Below are 21,447 nucleotides of genomic sequence, written 5' to 3' on the forward strand. Positions count from 1 at the left end.
AGTATTTGAAAAATAATGTGTTTTTTGAACATTAAAGCATGTCAACATATTCTGTTACATCAAATACACAAAATAATGATCTTTAAAATAGCATCATATGACCCCTTTAAGACTTAATTAATCTGCATATAAAACATAAGAAAGGAGATATTTGTTTAAATTAGATTTTGTGTTTGACTTAAAACAAAACAAAAAAATATTTGTTGTCTTAATAAATTGGGTAAATTAAAAATACAGTGGTTAAATAAAAAAAATTATATTGCTCTTTGTTTTAAAAACCGAACAATATGAAACATTATATCGTTGATAATTTTTTTAGCTATATCGCCCAGCCTTACCTATGACCTCAAGTGTAATTTCAGTAATATTTTCCCTGCTCAGAAATACAATTTCACAGTTATGCAGCAACAAGAAAGCATTAAAAAAAAGAGTTTAAGAGTGGGTCTGGTGGGGTCTGATTTTATAACCCAGTGAGTGTCTGGAGGTTGTTGCTTATAGAGGAGAGATGCTGCCTAATACCTTGTAATCAATCAATCCATTTCACTTTACTGGGCACATAATGGCTTTATCTGAATCCCATAAAGCAGTGCTGCTTGCTGAATGAAAAGCAAACAAAGTGACCAATGCATTAAAAGTGGATGACTCTTATTGTGATTGCTTCTTAACTCTTGGACCTGTTTCAAATTCTATAGTCATGCAATTTGAGGTAGTTTCAAGACCCCTGCCATTTCCGCTCCTCCTTTCTTAGTGAAGAACTGATACCATCTGAGCTCAACCAGTTTGTTATTTATTCAGAGGCTTGGGCAGAACAGCCAAGAAATGACGACTGACACTGGTTATATTTCAGTTCTGCACAATTTTCAGATATTTTGAAAATTAAGTAAAATGATTCAGCTCACGCCTTAACTCAAATTATCAATATTGTTGGTGTGAGAAACCAAGAGCTCCCTCCATAACTGTGTTGAACATGCCATCAGATGTCAGCAGGAACACTGGTGACAGGTCAGCATGAACCACGTCAGGCACAGAGGAGGCTAATAAGAAGGTTTAGCAGGAGAAGATTATGATGCCACATGCATGGGTTGCAGAGTGCAGGGTTTGTACTGGACACTCCTCGGCCAGGCTGATAGGAACAGATTCTGACGGTCAAGACCATCTGTCAGTGATCCAGTCTGACACGCAGAGGAATGAAAGACAGTCTCCCAGGAGCTGCCGCAACAGCATGTGAGCCTCTGGTACGATAGCAGACACAAAACCATTTTTAATGCAAGACTATTGTGCAGTTCCAAAAACTTGTCAGATCCCTATACAGGCAGCATTCTAGGGCATTGCAAACACTCCCTAAGTGAAGCTTGTTACAACAGGTAGGCAACTGGCTTCTGAGCCAAAGGGCAACATCACATTAATGAAAAAGGCAATGCATTTCTACGACCTCTATGAACCAACTTGGTGGACAAAGCAGGAGATATGTTGATTATAAATATACTTCATTTAATACTGAAAAGTAAAAAAAATAAATAGTGCCGTAGAATTAAAATGTATTATTTAGCACAATCATGTATTTTGATAAGTTGTGTATAAATCCAAGATGGTGGACGAAGAACAAGAGATGCTGATCATAAATACACTTACTTCAGAACTGAAAAATATCAAACAACTGTTCAGTGTAAAGGCATGTTCACATCAAGAATGATAACTATAAACATAATTATAATGGTAACTATATTACATCCACACCACCAATGAAAATGTTCTACTTATAAATGTGCATTGCAGTAATGTCACCTACTTCTTTAAATTCTCCAGCTCTTAGAAGTTGTTTGGATTCCGATCGGCTGTCAATGTTTTTATCATTCATCAGTTGGGGAAAAAAACTGTTCTGAAAGCTATTCCAACGAAACAATTTTCATAGAATTGGAACAATTTAAAAAACTTCATAGGCAGTTATCATGCCTCGGTGTGAATGGCCCTTAATTCAAATGTATTTTACTACCCAATAATGAACTTTGACAAGTTTTGTGATAAATCCAAGGTGGCATATGAATGGAGCGACATGAAAATTCTAAATACACTTCATTCAATACTGTAAAGTTTCAGTAAAAAATATTTGAATGTAAGATGGTAGACAAAGAGAAATTTTGATTATAAATATAATTCACTCAATACTAAACAATAATTTGAATTCAATTGTCTCCCATGCAAACTGCTATTTGTGTAATTGCTGGCAATGTAGAGCATTTCAAATTGTTCTCCTGACAGTTACAAAATGGCCTTAGAATACAACTCCCTGCTCACTATGTATAACACAGCTTATTGTGTGTACATTAGAATAGTCTTAAACTGACATGGCCTGCAATTGGAGGTGGCAGGGCATGAGGTGATGTTAAAATGGCCCTGTCCACACACACACACACACACACACACACACACACACAGAGATTCAACTCTGATGGCTATTGCACTACTTCCCCTCCATTGCTTGTGTGAATTCAGTAGGTCCACACAAACATGTCAATCAAAATCATTCAAGGGTAACACGTAATGAAAGAATAAGATGCAGAGTGGACTTGAAAACACCTGTCTGTCTCTGTCTGTCCTCACTGCCTGCTGGCATTTGTTCCAGAATGTGATGCGCCTGCATGTTGTGTGAGAGACAGACCCCTCCGCTTTATCATTTTAACAGGAAACCCCACCGCAAAGTGCAGCAGAGCATCGTCATGGAAACAAGGTGTGAAATCGTGTGATTGGTGGGTTCTATGCTTCACCCCTTCAGCAAGCCAAAGGGTGAGCAGTCAGGGAGAAGACGCTCCTCACAACCCATTATCTAAAAACAGATTTTTCACCAAAAACCTCTTGATTTAATACAGAGCCAGGCCACCACTTCTTTTGGACCACTGAGTATTTGTCTGCAACTCCATTCAATTTTGCTGCTGGACAATTCGGCACAAATTAATGCAAAACGCGCAAAAAAAAAAACTATCTTGAATGCTTCCTTCCAAACATTAAATCAAGTTACTTTCGTACACATCACTAATCATGCTTGTTTATCTTCCCCAAGCTGTATTTGTCCAGCCAGAAATGAAAAACTAGACAGCAATGCTGTTTCATCCTTAAAAGACCAGCTTAGATTAATTTCCCTGCTGGTTTAAGGGCCGTTCACACCAAGAACAATAAGTGTAATGATACTACTAATGTTTGATAATCTTTCAAATTCTTTGACAATAGGAACGTCCACATCACACAACAATAACCACATGAAGAAACAACATCGTCAGAATCACTTTTTCAAACCTTTTTTTTTTTATGATGATGATGATGATGATGATGAATGATAAAAACATTGACAGGCAATCAGAATTCTCCCATCTTTAATAAGAAGAAGCATTTAAAGTGGTAGACAACATAACCTCAGACTGCGGATTTAACAAACAGAACATTATCATCCGTTGGTGTGGATGTCAATAAAGTTATCATTATGCTGATGAGCTTCACTTTATGAAAATGACAGAAACAAAAAATGCTTTCTGGCAACTCTACTATGAATTGAGTGATTAAGAGGAAAACAACTTAAAAATGTATTAATATTCACTGGGACTTTAAATCTTTGAATTTAGAGACTTAAAATATAATTTTTGTGAACCTATTGCCACAAAAAAAAAAAACACTACGTACAATGACAAACTCGAATTTGCTTCACCCAGTGACAATTTACAACTAAGGACAAGACAAAAGCTATTTCTCCAAAAGAAGTCTACAATGTCTGCAAAAAGTTATTCGTTAGCATTCCCCGTCATCTTAATGACAGTCAGTGAGAACAACAGCCCGACAGATGTGTGTTTCACTCTTGGAGCGAATAGTTTAACGTTTAACGATTTGTTTTGTGTTTTCATTTCCCTCTTGGTGGGAATAAGACTTAACACACTTATTTGGATGCTTGGAGTAGCAGCTAATGAGACCAGACTAGCCGATGCCTGAGTAGAAGCCGGTTTCATATTTGCTGGGGAAATCGAGATGTGTGCTGTCATTGCTGATTGACGACTCATAAATGGAGAGGATCAGATAGTAGTATGCACCTTTTCATTTCATCACACGATCCATAGCCAAAGCATCCCTTACTCTCTTTCTCAAAGTGGCAGATTCTGATAAACACCAGCAGGAGGAATTGCAATGAGGCTAGAAATGGCCTTCTACATGTCGCAGCACTAGCGATTCCACCCTGACAAAAATACATAAACATACACACTTCAGGGAGACAGAATGGACCTTTGGGCCACTGACTCGAAGCCATAATGCATTCAGCTCGCAAACACACATTGTGTTGAACTGATTTCCCTGGGCATAACAGATGCATACATTTCCTTTATACTGAGCATTTGCAAGCGTGACATTTCGACCTGAACAGCTGAGAAATGTCTAGAGGAAAAAACTGACAGTGGTCAAGCCTCATGGAAGAAAAAGTGTCAACGATGGCAGCTCAACGTTGGAAACCACAGGTTTGGTTTTATGCTCTGTCAAGCATCACATAAGATCATAATTAATGTTTGGTTTTTGAAGGAATAGTTTCTGTGTTCAGTTCAGTTTTCTGGGTACTAAATGACTAAAAATTACGATTTAAATAGTTTAGAGTTAGGGTTAGTTTTAACAGAGGCATTAATGTAAGCGCTTTTATAAAATTACAAGCTTTACATTTCTGCTTTAAAGTACTTTAAAAATGAGCCTCAAAATAACCTCATAATTATAATTGTTTTATGTTTATAACCTTATACATATTTTTTGTGGTAAATTATCATCAAATTATTTAAAAATGAATCAAATTAATTCAAGTTTTTAATTTGCAAACTTAATGTGCAAGTAAAATGTTCGAACAATGATGTACCAGTAATAAAGCTTTAAGACCACCAACCAAACCTGCTGGACCAGAGACACAGAAACGGACACAAACCATCTATAGGATCTAGATATATATACGAGTCAATTATCCAGAGAACCAGCAGAGCCACAGTGCATTTCCTACAATGAGAAATGTGTTTTAATAGGCCAAACATGCTGCAGTTTCAAAAGTTTCAGTATTTGTGTGTATATGTGTGAATATATGTGTTTAAAGGAATGAAGAGACATAAATCGTGTTTCTACCCATTAGCTTTTTCTTCGGACTCTACTCTAATTGGTAGGCCAGCGATGGGTGACTGTTGATGAAAAGGAATGGTGGGTGGGTGGGTGGGTGTGTGTGTGTGTGTGTGCGTGTGTCTGCTTATTTGTGTGTGGTGGGATTTGCTGCATGACATTAAGGCCAGCAATTAAAGTTAAGATGTGAGCACAGAGAATACTTAAAACATCCCATACACATTTTAGAGACATTAGAGAACATCTCTGGTGTGAACTTGGATTACTTCAATGACAATTAAAGAGCTTTTAACATAAATGTTTTTATCTTTTTACCCTGAGGCCCACATATAATGTTAGTAAAGGTATTTTGCACCAAAACAGTCATGGTTTAGTATTAAATTATCATTACCCACCTTCTCTCTGACTTTTTGCAGCTTTTTATTATAAAAAAATATTTTTTTTTTTTACATTACAAATACATATTTGTAATATATATTATTTTTATTTAATTTTATTATTATTTTTTATGTTTAAATCTGAACTACAGCAGAAAAATATCTCTATTTATACTTTAAAAAAGAATTGGAATAGTGTAAGCCACATAGATATAAAACAGACCATTTCTGTCCTGCTATCTTATTGTGTGTAATTCATAAATTACACTACAAGTTATGTGACGTCAGTTCAGTAGGCTGTCAAATCCTGGAGGACAATTTGACTTTCCCGAAATAGCAAGGCGGCAGCTCTATTGATGAGCCATAAAAGATATAAACACTGCACACACTTTTGTTTACATGCTGGTAACTGTCCCAAATGACAAATGGGGATGTTTCAATAGAACAGGCTCTGGCCTTGCAATTGGCATGCAGCAATTTCCTGGCCCTGTTAAAAGCACTTACACAAGACAGATAAAAGCGCTTTCAATTCATCAACTTAATAATCCGAGTGCCAGGCTCTGACTGAATGCTCTGAGAACAGGGAAAACATGATTTTTTTCTGAAAGACCAGGGGATTTGTGTGCACAAAACTCTTGGGTAATTCTCTCAAACTGCAACTTTATATGAGAAGTAACATTTCTTTAAAAGTCAGATGCTAGTATTCAGTGTTTTCTCTCATTTTACACACACACACACACACACATCTCTCCTTTCTGCTTAGTCTGTCTCTTGGTTTCTTTTACTCTCTTTTGCCGTCTGTAAGGCAGAAGATTTCCACCAATAGCAGGTAACCATGACATTTCCATCTCAGCTTCCTCCCCCAAAATTCAAGACAAAGAGAGAAAGCTGTGTGGAGGTATCAGATGAGGGTTAATAGACAGCTGATTTTGGCAGGCCTCAAGGGAAAAGAAGTCACAGACTTCATATTCATGATCGGCACAGACCTCTCACCTGAGACTGTCTCTGTCTGGACACTTTCCTGTCATTCTCTCTTCATCTGCAGTGCATGAGCTCTCATTCAGGAACTTGTTTGGGGTTTATTTTACATATACTTCCTTCTCTACGCTCGAGTAGCAAGACTTTAAAAAATCTGCATAAAGTCAGGTCCACATTGCAGGACCCTGTTCACATTCCCATGCACAAGAAAACAACAGCAGAGTCAGAAAAAGTGAGAAAGCAAGCTTACTAGGTTTGTAAAAGCAGAAACATGTAATCAAACAGCTCCCACTTAAACAGGAAACAGCGGCCAACCAGAGATTGTTATTTTATGTGACGTTTAGAAGTGGGACAATCTAAAATAGGGAGATTTGAGATTTGTTTGATAGGGATGCATAGCATACACTAATGTTCAAATGTTTGGGGTTAGTAAACATTTTTTTAAAGTATTTAATACTTTTAATCAGCAAAGATGCATTGATCAAACCTGACAGTAAAGACATTTACGATGTTACAAAATATATATATATATATATTTTTTTTAATGCTGTTCTTCTGAATCTGTTTTCAACATTGATAATAATGAGAAATGTTTCTTGAGCATCAAATCAGCATGTTAGAATGATTTCTGAAGGAGCATGTGACACTGAAGACTGAAGTAATGGTTGCTGAAAATTCAGCATTGCCATCACAGGAATAAACCAAATTGTATACATTTTTTAATATATTAAAACAGAAAACAGTTATTTTAAACAGTAATATTATTCACAATATTACTCTTTTTACTGTATTTTTGATATAATACATGCATCCTTGGTGAACATATGAGAATAATATTTTGAAAAATCTTCTCGACCCCACAATCTATTTAGACAAAATAGTACTGAATTTTAATATCGACTACTTATCGGTTATCAGCCATAATATAAAAATAATTATTGCTTAATGCCATCTGTCAGAAATGTAATATCTGTGCAGTCTAATGATGCCATAAACCCTGTAAACTTTGATTAATAGAGCTTAGAGAGTTTTTCACTTGCAAGCACCTGTTGTGGAAGCATTCTTTTCTGGCTTTTTTATAACATTTAAAATCATAATTTCCTTGCGAGCTCACCTCTTTGTACCAGCATGGTCACCTCACTGCCTTTGGGGCACTTGCTGAGCAGATCGACCACCTGATTGTGCGTCAGGTTCTGCACGTTCCTCTTGTTAACCTCCATGATGATGTCTCCCTCCCTCAGGCCTCTGCATCGTGGGTAATCCACTATCTGCTTCACTCGCTGGCCTCCCCCAGACGGGCTGTCTGCTATTGTGAAGCCAAATCCTTTGTCACCCTTCTCCATGTGGACAGTAATGAGCTCGGGCTGGGTTGCGATCGAAGATGCCAGTGTGACCACGTCGCTGGGATAACCGTGAGAGCCATTGGAAGCCACCTCTGCTGAAGGGCTGTGGGGGCGAGGTGGGTCGCTGGAGCCGTTCAAACTACCGCCGCCACCTGTAGTTTCACTCCCGTGACTTGATGGCGAGTCGTAGCTTTCTTTTCCATTGACGATGATGGGCTCCTTGTCCAGAATGGCCACAGAAGTCACCAGGCTGGTGTTGGGGTCATCAGGGTCAAAGGGTAAGGGGTAGCCACGGCAAAGTTCAAGGTCGACCATAGAGCCGATAGGGATGGACTGGAATATCTTCACAACCTGGGCATGTGTGTAACCCAACACGCAAGTGTCATTCACACTCACGATAACGTCACCTGTGGGAACAAAACAAAACAGGTGTTGGCCCAAGAACAAAGACTACTCAAAGATGTGTTATGAGACCACTGTTTTCAGTTGTACCTGTTTCCATCTTTCCATCCAGAGCAGCTGGTCCATCAAGCACCAGACTCTTAATCTGCAGGAACTCGTCTGGTTCGTCTCCTCCTACCACGGTGAAGCCAAACCCACGCCTACTCTTCTTCAGCTTGGTGTTAATGAATGTCCCCTTCAGTTCTGCAGGGTTCCTTGTGAAAAATGGCTTCCCTCCTGCAGTAAGAAAAGCATTGCACCATTTGTGAGCTATGGGAATATGTGAAAGTAAATCTGTTGGCCCCTCTATATGAGATGGTTATGGATACCTCTGTGTATTACAACACAGCAAATCTTAAGAACATTTTGAGTTTCAAAAGCTGTACAACAAAGTTAACTTTACCGACCACAGTGTAATTAAATTGCCGTGACAAAAGCAGCATATTTTGTTAATGTCTGCTTGTCTGGCTGTCTGTCTGTCTACCCATATACCAACTAACTGACTGTCTATTTGTCTGCCTGTAAATGTCTGTCTGATAACTACTAACTATTTGACTATCTGTCTGTAAACTGTCTAACTACTAACTTATCTATCTATCTATCTATCTATCTATCTATTACATAACTATCGATCTGTCTAACTTTAATGCCATGTCAACATCCAAATTGAACCTTCCTGAGAATAATTTTGTGAAATAACTGTGTTTTGCGTTATCGTAGTTGTACAGCAAAATGGCAAAATGAATGTTAGTAGATGCACCAGCTGGCAATCAGTCCTAGATCAGAGCAAAATTGCTGTTAGTACAAGATACATGTTAGAATGAGATGAGAGAATGGAGGAGCGAACACAGTAGAAGAATGTGATTGGCTAGATAGATGACGTATGATCTGTTCATCATGGTCTGTTATGACAGAAGAACCAGAGAAAACTGCAGAGATACCCTAAGGAGAGAGACACACTGTACACTGAATGCAAATGACTGGATATGATTAAGATATATATGTATGCAAGAGGGAAAATGTGACAGACAGAGAAACAGAGCTGTCCGTAACGGAATAAAATCTAAATGCACACATATACACAAAATTAATATACAATGGGGTCTAAAAGTCTGAGACCACTAGTGAAAAATGTGTATATTTCTATTTTCTAATTTAATACCAATTTTTCATTACAGATTATATTGTTAGAACAGAAATAATGCATAATATTTTTAAAGGTTTAAATTTGATTTTGAATCCCAGTATTTCTATATGGATCTATTATAAGGCCATAGTATATAATATTACATGTGTGTGTGCGTATGTTTATATAATATACAGTATATGTATACATTTTGGTCCAATGTCAATTTTTTCTAACATACTCATTCTTTAGAGCATAAGCCTTGGCTGAATTTTCAAGCGTCAAATCATTACTGATACAATCTTTTGAAACGACAGCATTTCTCTTAATTCAGCACATCCTTGACTTTGACCATAATGCATCTTTTGTATCTAACATTATAGAAAGCCACCACAGAAATTGAACGAGTGCCCACATGAAGACACCAGAGAGAAATGGCAAATGGTGTGAGGGAAAATGCATGATCTTCCACTCAAAAAAAGAGTGTTTGCTAAATATTTAAATAAGCAGCTTATCATCACGCGATAAAACAACACAGGGACGGAAGAGACAGAGAGCTGAGGGAAGGAAGACTTGGAAAAAGTGAAAAGGAGTGAGTGAATAGTGAATGTCCAGAGAGGAATACGCCACGCACGGGTGTGTATGTGTTTGTTACAAACAAAAAAAGGAGGCAGCACATACGTTTAGCCCCCAGTTGGGATGCTAGTGGAGGAGCGGTGCCGGGTTCTCTGTAAGTCTCTTGGTGGTTAGCAGCATAGCTCGCTAGCGGTGCTCCTGTCGAATGCTCCTCTATCCATTCTGAAAGAGTGAAGGGTGCACTTCCTTTTTTGTGTGTCTCTCAAGCCAGTCGCATTTCCTGTCTATTCAAACTAATACTGAGGCTGTGCAGCTGCCAGCTTTACACCTTTAGAGCCCCCATGGTGTCCTAACTTCCTCTAGGATTAAAACTTGCATATTGTCAGTACTGTATCACAAGCAGTGGCTGAATATGAGATACCTTTGAACTTGAGGGAGAAGTTATTAGGTAATCAAGAAAGCAATATTCAGCTGAGTTGGCTGGGAACAAGATCAAGGACATGCCCCAGCATGGCAACCTGCATTTCAGTAGAACTTTCTAGACCATTTATAGAATGAGTAGCCTTTAACATGAGCTCATAACTCATTTTCTTAAAGGTAAAGTTCCAAACTTGTATGACTTTCAGAATCAAAATCAGTTTATTAGCATAGTTGTGACATAGGAAATTCTTTCTCTCTTCTGGATCAACACGAGTGATGATTTTCTTTTTTTCAGAAATGGTGACAGAACTATTGGGTTTATTATTTTTTTTAAGAAAGTAAATGAAGTTGATGAGCTAATTTTGACTTTAAATGCTACTTTTTAAATATTTAATATTAACATTAAGGAAGAAAAATGGATCGCAGATGGCATTTCATGTTGACATTAATAATGGATTCTCCTTGTTATTAACTAGGAATAAAATGAATAAACAGGATTAACAAAAAAAGACAAACTAGCCTAAAACATTATCATTTATTCATTAAAATGCATCAAGTCTTGTGTACTGAAATAAATAAAAAAATCACCTGTATCCACTTGATGTTAGACTTCTCTTTTTGTTTTCTTTCAAGAATTAAACATTGATGACAAAAACCTAAAGCACTGTTTTCAGCAGTAATGCATCAGTGAAATTACTTAAGCCATGAAAAGATTAACTGTAATCCCACCATTCCAAAACCAAAGCTGCAACAAAACTCTAAATGACAAACATGGACAATTAGAAACGTGTAAGAAAAGAAAGAAATGGCGGCATGTTGGGCCTGAATCGAACCTTGGATATACCGCTCACCTTCAGCGGGCTGAGACTGCTCCAGTTGCTTCTTCCTTTTAGCCTCCAGAATTGGGTTTTCATACTGCGTCTTCCTGTTAACATGGCTGGGAGGTGGAGAAAAGGGAGAGAGTGAGAAAGAGAGAGAGAGAGGTGATAAAGATGAGCGAGCAGAGGACACAGTCAATAACAGAACCAGAGGGAGAAACAGGAAATATAATGAGAGGGCATGTAAAGGTTGAGCATAAGGAGAGCAGGTAAGCGGACAAGAAATAAAGTGAATTAATTCAGAGAAAAGGCAATAACGGAGGCTTAAACTATGGCTGAAAGCCTCTGCATTCATTTAAAATTCATTTAAAACTGAGGGGGGAAAAAGTGTGCTATTCTCTCTCATCTTATGCGCTTAAAAGCAAAATCTCTCCACCAGACGGCTCAGCCGCGTTTGACATTGAAATGTGCTTTCATGCATATGAAAATATCGCTTTCTTTACCATGGCAATGCCTGAAATGTTCCAGCGCCTGGGACACAGAGCTGTTGTATTAGCATAAAGCCTGCAGCACACAGGAAATTCATTACAACAGCTCCCATAAAGAAAACTTGCCAGTGCCAGTTTCTAATAGGCCAATGAAAGCAGCACACATTTCAAATTTTTTTGTGAAAGCAAGAACTCATTATCTCTCCTGAGCAGCAATAGCAAATACGTCCGACTACTGTACTGTTCTAATGAATCTATAAATGTCGACCAACAATAATTACTTACAAATAACGATCTACTCGTGAAGGATTCTCTCAGTAGCCTCTGTCTCATACATCTTCGCCCTTCCTGATCTTTCCCGAGTTCCTGAGATTTGCGCAAATGTGTAATAGACAAGCTGTCGCTAAATCAGTGATGTACTTGATCAAGTTTGAGTGTGTCATTTTTTAGATGTTAAAATAATTGGCCTAAAAATCACTATAACTAAGCCATGTAGGTTAATTTACCCAAAAGTGTAAACACTGTAATTCTGTAAAACATTCAAAACATTAGTGGCATCCCGGATGATAGAGTATACATTATGCACTATGTATTTATCATCAAGCATTGGAGTCGGAATTATCTGGAATTCTGAAGTGCACTTTTTCTTTTTGAAATCCTCAGTAACTCAATATCACAATCACATAATGCAAAATGGCTTAGTACAGTGCATACTTAGAAAAGTATGTGAATTAGGACATACCTATTGATCTGTCAGCAACAGATCACATAGCAACACGGGATCAACCAATGGCATGAGTTTGGGGGCGGGATTATGTGTTTGTTTGACCAATAACAGCAAGGGGGAGTTTTTGGTGAAACCTGTTTAACAATGATTATTTAACAAAACTAGATTATTTGCTAACACATTACAATAAGGTCCCATTTCTTAATGCTAGTTGATGCTTTAACTAAAACCACACAGTAAAAAAAATCTCATAAAAAAAAAAAAAAGGTAAAATCACTGGCTGCAGTGATTAAGATATATATGTATGCAAGAGGGAATGTTCCTCTTTAAATTTCCATAAGAAAAACCATAAAATTAAAGTCAAATATTTCAATTCAAAGAGGGAAAAATCTTTAAACTGTAAAAATAATAAAAAATTAAATAATAATAATGATAAAAAATGGTAAAATGACTGCCGAACAAAAAATGTATAAAGTAAAATATCTTAATTCAAGAAAATTCAAGGAAAATTGTAAAATAATCTAAAATTTGTCATTTAAATTTCTGTAAAATTATTGTTTTTGCACTTTATTTGAATAAATATATTTTACTGTAATTTTGTGGTTTTTGGTTTGACAGTTTTTTTTACGATTTTTTTTTACTGTGTAACTAAAATGGGCAATACATTTGTTTATTAATCTTCATTAACGTTAGTTAATAAAAATAAAACTTTTAATTTGATTTGAATTTAATAATGTATTAGTGTTGAAATTAACAAATTTTCATTGTTACCTGTTCACATTAACTAATGTCAACAAAAAGAACCTTAATGTTATCCTTTTCTTTAGTTTCTTTTTAAAAATTATTCACGTGAAGAATTTGCATCATGAAATTTCACCCAGCAATATAATATAATTGATAAATTATTAATTGATATATATTGATATATATATATTGATTGGTGAAGAAGGGAGCGTAACCTCCAACCAAAAGCAACTGCTAGCCAGTAAGTCGTGTCCTTCCCCCCCACATTATTACTGCGACTCTACTGAGAAATTGGTCATTAATCTGTTTGCATCCCATCTTCCCTCTCTACAGGATCAAGTCTCTACCATGCGACCGGATACTCTCGTACCTACTGTCCACATCCCGCAGTCACGCCATCTATTTAATGGCTCCGATTTCTCAAATCAATAGCTATTGACTGTGCTCTTCCAATCAGCCCCGGACACAAACACAGGGCTTCTCAAGGCCACTGCCTGCATCACCTAATCCGTTACTAATGATGAATCAGCCCTTCAATTACAACGGCACACTGAACAGCAGAGAGAGCTCTGCGTGTTGATATAGTGTGCTTTGACGATGGTAAAACTGATTAAAGCAACAAATTATTCAATGATTTGACTGTCACCGTTAGCTCGTCATAATGGTTTCGGATCTCTAGAGCTATTTGCATGCATAATGAAAACAGAACCACTCCCAGCTGCGAGAATCCTGAGTTAAACTGCAAACGCTTCAGCGGTAGAAATAGTAACAATGAATATTTTATACCATGCAGTGCCAATGACATCCCAAATGAACCTTGTTTGAAAGTAATGAAATGTGTTTTACGGTCATTCCAAAACGAAAACCAAACAACTAGACTGAAACACAGCAGTGCAGGTGCATTGTGGACAGACATTACCCTTTGCACTGATCTGGGATCAATTGTGAGGTGGGTTTTCATAATTATGTTAAGCATTTGAGAGAAAACATCTGGTCCCAAAAGCAGCACAGACGCATCGATCTAACCCTGAACAGCAGAGAGAGCTCTGCGTGTTGATATAGTGTGCTTTGACGATGGTAAAACTGATTAAAGCAACAAATTATTCAATGATTTGACTGTCACCGTTAGCTCGTCATAATGGTTTCGGATCTCTAGAGCTATTTGCATGCATAATGAAAACAGAACCACTCCCAGCTGCGAGAATCCTGAGTTAAACTGCAAACGCTTCAGCGGTAGAAATAGTAACAATGAATATTTTATACCATGCAGTGCCAATGACATCCCAAATGAACCTTGTTTGAAAGTAATGAAATGTGTTTTACGGTCATTCCAAAACGAAAACCAAACAACTAGACTGAAACACAGCAGTGCAGGTGCATTGTGGACAGACATTACACTTTGCACTGATCTGGGATCAATTGTGAGGTGGGTTTTCATAATTATGTTGAGCATTTGAGAGAAAACATCTGGTCCCAAAAGCAGCACAGACGCATCGATCTAACCCCCCCCCCAAAAAAACATGCAGGTTGTGTCTGTATGGGTTTATTTCCCCTTGGAATAGTGGCCTACCTAGCTCATTGTCCAGTTCCTCTGTATGTACCCCTTCTTCTCGAGAGGGAGTAAAAGGGGAGCAGGTGTGCACAAAGTGGGGCGAGAAAAGGAGAGGCAGAGAGGGTTAGTTGATAAAAAAAAGCAAAATTACAGCTCAAAGCTTTATAATTATGCCACCATATTATATACACAATGGAAACGTTTTTCTTATGCAAATCATAAAATGTAAAATTAGTGGCATTTTTAATAGCAAAATGATCTGGATTGTGGCTGAGTTAATACAGGATTACTGCATGAGATTTGAGCAACTGAAAATCATATTCTGCATAATCATAAAACTGCTCTGGAAATCACTCCAGGTTCCACTGCACAGGGATTGGAATTGGAGGTTCATTTGTTTTTGTGGAAGGAGATTCAAAATAGTCCAGACCCTCCTTATAGCATTATAGCTGCTGCCTTAGTCATTTTGTCACAGGGTATGAGATTGGCTGTTATAGCTAAAACAGCTCCAGAGCGCCATCTACAGGCTATCATGAGATTACAATGATGATGTGAGGGCTTGAGCATGAATGGTTATCTATAGGTCTGAAGCTGTATTTGCTATGGTGACACAGATATTATTTAAAATTTTAGATTTACAACACTAAAAGCTTATGTATGCACAACACCACAAAAACACTTGCAAGTAAGCGTTATGAATGCATGTCACCATGAAACTGATATTTGCACAAGCAAACCGGACAAAAACTCAACCACATATCCATACCATCATCTTCACATTCCTCCAGGGGTTTCTGAGGTTTGTCCAGGCATCGGGGATCTATCCAGGATGTTGTCTTTGTGTTGTGGCTATGAATAGATGCAGAATACAGACAGTGAGGCATTGTTCTAAAAGATGCCTGCAGAACAACATCCTGTGGCTTTTTTCTGCGTCCCAGCAGGCAGGAAAATGTATACTAAAGTTTGATACTTCCTGTCTTGATATCTGAAAAACTGCCAGTAGCAATATATAAACTTAAAATAAGAAACAGAAAACTACTGTAACCTCAGGAATTTATAGTGCAATCTGTCTATGCATAAAAATATCTAAAAATAGCGATAGTGCTTTCCCAGAAGTATTAAAGGAATTTTGGACAATCGTGTAAAATGCACAGTTGAAAATTGATGCATTTCATTGCCTTAAATTCGAAAGATCAAACCAAGTTGCATCTTCAAACAAATGATCTTAGAACTTTTCTTAAATCTAATGTCACTTCTGCATGACACCCATCTGAGAAATTAATTATTTAAAAAAACATGTTTAACAACAAGAAGCTATCATAAACAAGTTAACAAATATATTAAAGTTTAAATATTAATCAATATTATTGATATTAAATATGAAAAATAAAAAAATGTACAACTTAAATAACAATAGCAAATATTGAATAAAAATAACAATATTACATTATTATAACCAATTAACACAGAAATTATGATAAAAATTAAAATACAGCTATTCTCATTTGTGAGAATGAAGTGACTGATTTATGCATTAACTTCTCTTTTGATTTTTTTTTATTGATCTGTCGACCTATAATTGATTATCAACTTCTCTATTGACACACACAACTTCTCTATCTGTTACCCTATTTTAAATTTCCATACATCTGACCATATTTGCTATTACTTTAATACAATAAATTGAATTAGTTTAATTCAAAAACACATATTAGTTCAATTTTGCCTTTTCTTTATTCATTTTTGTTCTTAATTTAGTTTATTTAATTATGAAATATTATTATATTTTCAGTATGAAATATAAAAATAAATTGCTACTTGGTTTGATATTTTGCATTATTTATTTATGCAGACATTTATGTATTTTTCAAGTCTGCGGAGTCCAAAAAATGTTTGTGGTCACTGTAAATGTCCATCTAATTATAAAGAGAGCAGTTGGTTCTTACTCTATAAAGTAGACCTCTCCGCTCTCAGTGTAGGCCATCTCCCAGTTTTCGGGCAGAGGCCCCTGAGGTTCCTCTTCCGTGGGATAGCCGGGGTGTGTATGTGTGTTCTGAGAGCTCTCCGTGGTTGACGCCGAGGTGTTGTTGAGCCCGTAGGGTTGAACGTAGTCGCGGGCGAAGGGCCGCACAGAAGGGTGGTCGTCCGGTTCACTTGAGTCTCCTGCATGCACACAGAAGATCACTACACAAATACAGACCCTCTCAGTTCAACAAGGCTCTGGTTAAGAACCGCATCTTAAATGACTGTGGCAATGTACTTTTGCTACAGCAAATGATTTGGAAGTTTACACTTCCTGTAAACTCTGGAGTGATCAAACACCATTCACACTCTACTGTACACAAATATGCATACCAACACCTGGCTGCCTGACACTTTCCCACCCACACCAAAAAATGAAATCACCAACATCCCCTCAAATCAATAAGAGTGTAAACGGTTCACACTTAACCTTCTTGAAGAGGTGAGGAATCTAAACAAATCGACTCTCAACTGCATTGCATGGCACGCTTGACTGAATTAGCGGCTTTAAATCAAACCACTCTGCCAAATCAAAGGCATGAACCTGTATGAATTTTGCCTTTTCTAAATCAAGGGCCCTAGAATAAACTTGGATATTGAAAATAACACGCAATATAAAAAAAATTATCATACAGTCAAATATACTCTCGAAGTAAATGCTTACAGAAACGAGCTTGTGTAATAAGGAGCAGGCATTTACTGGTATTTACAACCGTTTTAGGCGATTCAAACAAGTTGTCAGACGAACCGTTGTCAGATGCTGTTAACACCTAGTAATAGTGACATGTCTCAAATGCGTCTCTACTGTTTAAATATTTGAGGTCAGTAAGATTTTTATTATTTTTAAAAATAAATTCATACTTTTATTCAGCAAGGGTGCATTCAACTGATCAAAAGTGACAGTAAAGACATTTATAACTACATAAAATCTATTTAAAATAAATGCTGTGCTTATGTATTTTCAAAAATCCTGGATAAAAATGCTTCACATGCACAAAAATATTAAGCAGCAACTGTTTTCAACATTGATAATGAATATGTTTCTTGAGCAGCAAATCAGCATATTAGAATGATTTCTGATCACCGAATGTCACATGATCCTTCAGAAATCATTCTAAAGAAGTAATGATGTTGAAAATTCATCTTTGCCATCTTTTGCCAGGAATAAATTATATTTTAAAATATATTCAAATAACAAAAAAAGTTAATTGAACTGTAAACATATTTAACAATATTACTGATTTGAACGTATTTTTGATCAAATAAATAGTGAGCATTAAACACTTCTTTTAAAAAATGTGAACAATAGTGTACATACATAATTCACTGCCAGTGTGTTACTTCATAAAGCACAAAAAAAGCACTGTTTCCAAATATACTCCTACTTTCTAATCACACAGCAAACGTGACATTTAGAATGCTCAGTGTTACTGTAGTTGAGCAGCTTTATTAACTAAACCTTAGATGTGTACCTACTCAGATGGGGTAAATGTCCCTTCTTTTAGCATAACGATTGAATGACAGGTCAACGGGCGGTGCTTCATTCTTGTCCAGTACACAATGTGCAAATGAATATGATTTGAGTAATAGAATCGCATCACGAAACTGCTGACTCTAGGGACTTAGTGCTGTCCACTGGGGAAGTCGTGGCCTAATGGTTAGAGAGTCGGACTCATAACCCAAAGGTTGTGGGTTCGAGTCTCGTACCGGCAGGGATTGTAGGTGGGGGGAGTGAATGTACAGTGCTCTCTCCCACCTTCAATACCACGACTGAGGTGCCCTTGAGCAAAGCCCGACCAAACCCCCAACTGCGCCGCAGCATAAATGGCTGCCCACTGCTCCGGGTGTGTGTTCACGGTGTGTGTGTGTTCACTGCTGTGTGTGTCCACTTTGGATGAGCACTAATTCCGAGTATGGGTCACCATACTTGGCCACATGTCACATCACTTCACTTTTGATCAGATCACAGAAGATGTCAATACCTCTCATCGACCAGCAGCTATATCACACGGCAATCTATTTCAGAGACGGACGTCCTCTAAGAACACCACACCAAATGAATGCAACCCATCCAATACTCTGATACAGAGTGTGGAAGTTGGTAGAGTCAAATCAATAAATATAGACAAGGAGAGTCCATCTTGGTGTTTTCGAACACAAACAAAACCCTCTACCACAGCCAGATGGCGCTCTTTCCCCCTTCCTCCCTGAATCGTAATGGCAAAGGAAAAGGAAAGCAACAAAGAGGCATCACTCATCCCTTCTCCCATGTGCCAGACGGAAAGGCAAACAAATCGGCTCGCTGCTGACCTGTGAAGCTACTGTTCATTTCAGGAACCTCATCATCATCCTCAGTCTCTGTAGGCACTATTCCAGCATTTTGCATCTCATTGTAGGACTTGGTTCGGCGTGGGGTCGACTGCTGGGAACCAGGAAGACTGTCTTGCAGAGCATCGCCAGTAATCACTTTCCCACTAGGGGGCTGGCTGGGCGGCTTGGGTGTTCCATAATAGTTACCTAGGCAACAAGAGGATATTACCAGCATTCAGAACAGGAGGTTTAAAGGAAATGCAAGACATGATGATGTGGGGTTTTGAAAATGCTCTATTATGAAAATGACTGCTTGTCTAAGTGAAGTTTGTTCAAGGGAGATAATGGTATCATGGTAATGAGCGCATACAATGGACAGAGCTGTCTGTCTGAAAGAAAAGCACTTCACGTCATTAAATCAGAGTAATACATTTAGAGTTCAACCACGCCAGGCCGAGTGATAAACCTTAATATTAATAAAGAGATTCATTTTGACGAAATACAACAACAGGATGGAGTAAAAATAAAGATGTCAAGATTTTAACTATTGACAAAAGTGTCATTTGTTAGGTATCTAATGATTAAACACTCATTTACTATGTTTTTATGTGAATTCTTTTTTATCAATTATAATAAAAATATTAGATGATAAATAAACCAGCAAATAAATAAATAAAGTTTAACTAATAAAAAGTTTAATTCTAAGAAAGTTTTAGAATTAAAAAAAAGTAAAATAAAATGTTACAATTTGATATGAATAAGAATTAAGGTTATGCGCTATTTCTAGGTCAGGTCACTTATTAAATAAGTAAATTTGAGACACTGATAATCTGAAAATATGGGATTAAGTATGTTGAAATAAATAATTATGATTGTCCACATGTGTACCGAACAAATTCAGCATTTTAACCACTGCACTAGTGGAACTTCATTGGAAACTTCCAGTTTTATATATTGTTACTTTTGATAATAAAAAGTCCCATCTTTCAAATTATGTCCATTTTATCAGGAAATTCAAACATTAAATGGAGTTTTGACGCTCTTTGATGTGGCATGACATTACTATTTAGGTGCATCATTTCAAACTGTAGCGCGGAGCACGAGCACGATCATCCCTTCCTCTTTACTAATAGTTTTAATGCGAAATAAACATGAATGAATATCTCATGCCTCATGCAATCGCTCAATCAGTGTTTCAACCGTGAAAAGACGTCAATAAAACAGCTTGTAAACAAAATGTCACGTAGCATTCCATTTACCTTAGGCAAGTCATCAATGTCCACAGCTCGTTATTTGCCAGAGAAATTAAGTCTAGAGAAGAGCATTTCGCAAAATATTAAGCTATATACTCATTATATTTTACTCTACCTGTTATAACATCACTATGGTGATGTCTTAATTAGGCTATTTAATTTATGTTTAAATAAATCTGTTGTGACAAGTTATGACAGCCACTGTGTAAATGAATATATTTCAACAACAAATAGAAATTGTATAATTTAGAAGTTAATTTAAAAACTGCATTATGTGCAATTTATATGTTTGCATATTTTTTTTAAAGTTGAGTGTTGATTATTTTATTTAAAAAATAAATAATGAGTAATTAAATTTAAGTTTGGGCTCTGTTGTTAATTGTAACTTTATAGTAATGTAAAAGGGCTCCCTATATTTTAGAGCATATGCTGAGGTAGATTTTTATTATTATTATTATTATTATTTTTTAGAAAATTGTAATTATAATAGAATGTATTTAAAGAAATAGCTATTTCTTCAGTAAACCACTGTTTAATTAAAAAAAAAACATTTATTTTACTTTTTTAAATTCTGACAATTATTTAAAAAGTAACATTGTAACATATAATGGCCAATCAAAAAGCATGTGTTTAAACTCTATAGATTGCAGTTTACCTTCGTAAGATCCGATCTCCAACAGTGTCCCACTCTGTTCAAGCTTCAGAAACTCGTCCACTGACAAGAAATTATAATCTACTCCTGGCACCTCTCCGTCACGAGGGAGGCGGGTCGTACCTGTGACCAGCAAAAAAGGAGAAAGATCCCATAAGAGACTGACATCAGGAAACTGCTAGTTTATGCTTAAAACCACATATACACAATGTCTATGATTACCACCTACATCAGGGCCAACAACAGCCACATGCTACAGTCTACAGGCTCCTGGAAGCCAAACGCTGGGTGTGAAATCAGTGTGAGAGAGCTTTGCACAGCTAAAAGTGAAGATGTTGTAACACCTTGATGATAATTGGTTGTAGGAGAGCAAAGTGTGGCTCCAACCCCCACTGTATTGCTCTAACTTCATATTAGATTAAAGCAGCTTTAGGGATCAAAGAGTCCATACGGCTGCTCTGCCTCCTCTATCACATTCCCTTACACCCCGTTTAGA

The 21,447-nt window shown here is 37.0% G+C and overlaps 1 protein-coding gene across 1 annotated transcript in view; it reads right to left on the bottom strand.

The window, feature by feature from the left end:
• LOC107590181 (membrane-associated guanylate kinase, WW and PDZ domain-containing protein 1-like) overlaps positions 1 to 21,447 on the bottom strand; it is a 138,851-nt gene that overhangs the window by 24,795 nt on the left and 92,609 nt on the right. The window contains exons 8-14 of the mRNA XM_016278806.1: positions 20,955 to 21,074; positions 19,047 to 19,253; positions 16,661 to 16,877; positions 11,237 to 11,322; positions 10,071 to 10,187; positions 8,315 to 8,500; positions 7,594 to 8,229 (exon numbers count right to left, since the gene is read on the bottom strand). Of these exons, the coding sequence (XP_016134292.1) occupies positions 7,594 to 8,229; positions 8,315 to 8,500; positions 10,071 to 10,187; positions 11,237 to 11,322; positions 16,661 to 16,877; positions 19,047 to 19,253; positions 20,955 to 21,074 (1,569 nt within the window). The remainder of the gene's footprint in view (positions 1 to 7,593; positions 8,230 to 8,314; positions 8,501 to 10,070; positions 10,188 to 11,236; positions 11,323 to 16,660; positions 16,878 to 19,046; positions 19,254 to 20,954; positions 21,075 to 21,447) is intronic.

The sequence above is a fragment of the Sinocyclocheilus grahami genome, unplaced genomic scaffold, assembly GCF_001515645.1.
Source record: "Sinocyclocheilus grahami isolate Dianchi unplaced genomic scaffold, SAMN03320097.WGS_v1.1 scaffold125.1, whole genome shotgun sequence".
Taxonomy (NCBI): Eukaryota; Metazoa; Chordata; class Actinopteri; order Cypriniformes; family Cyprinidae; genus Sinocyclocheilus; species Sinocyclocheilus grahami.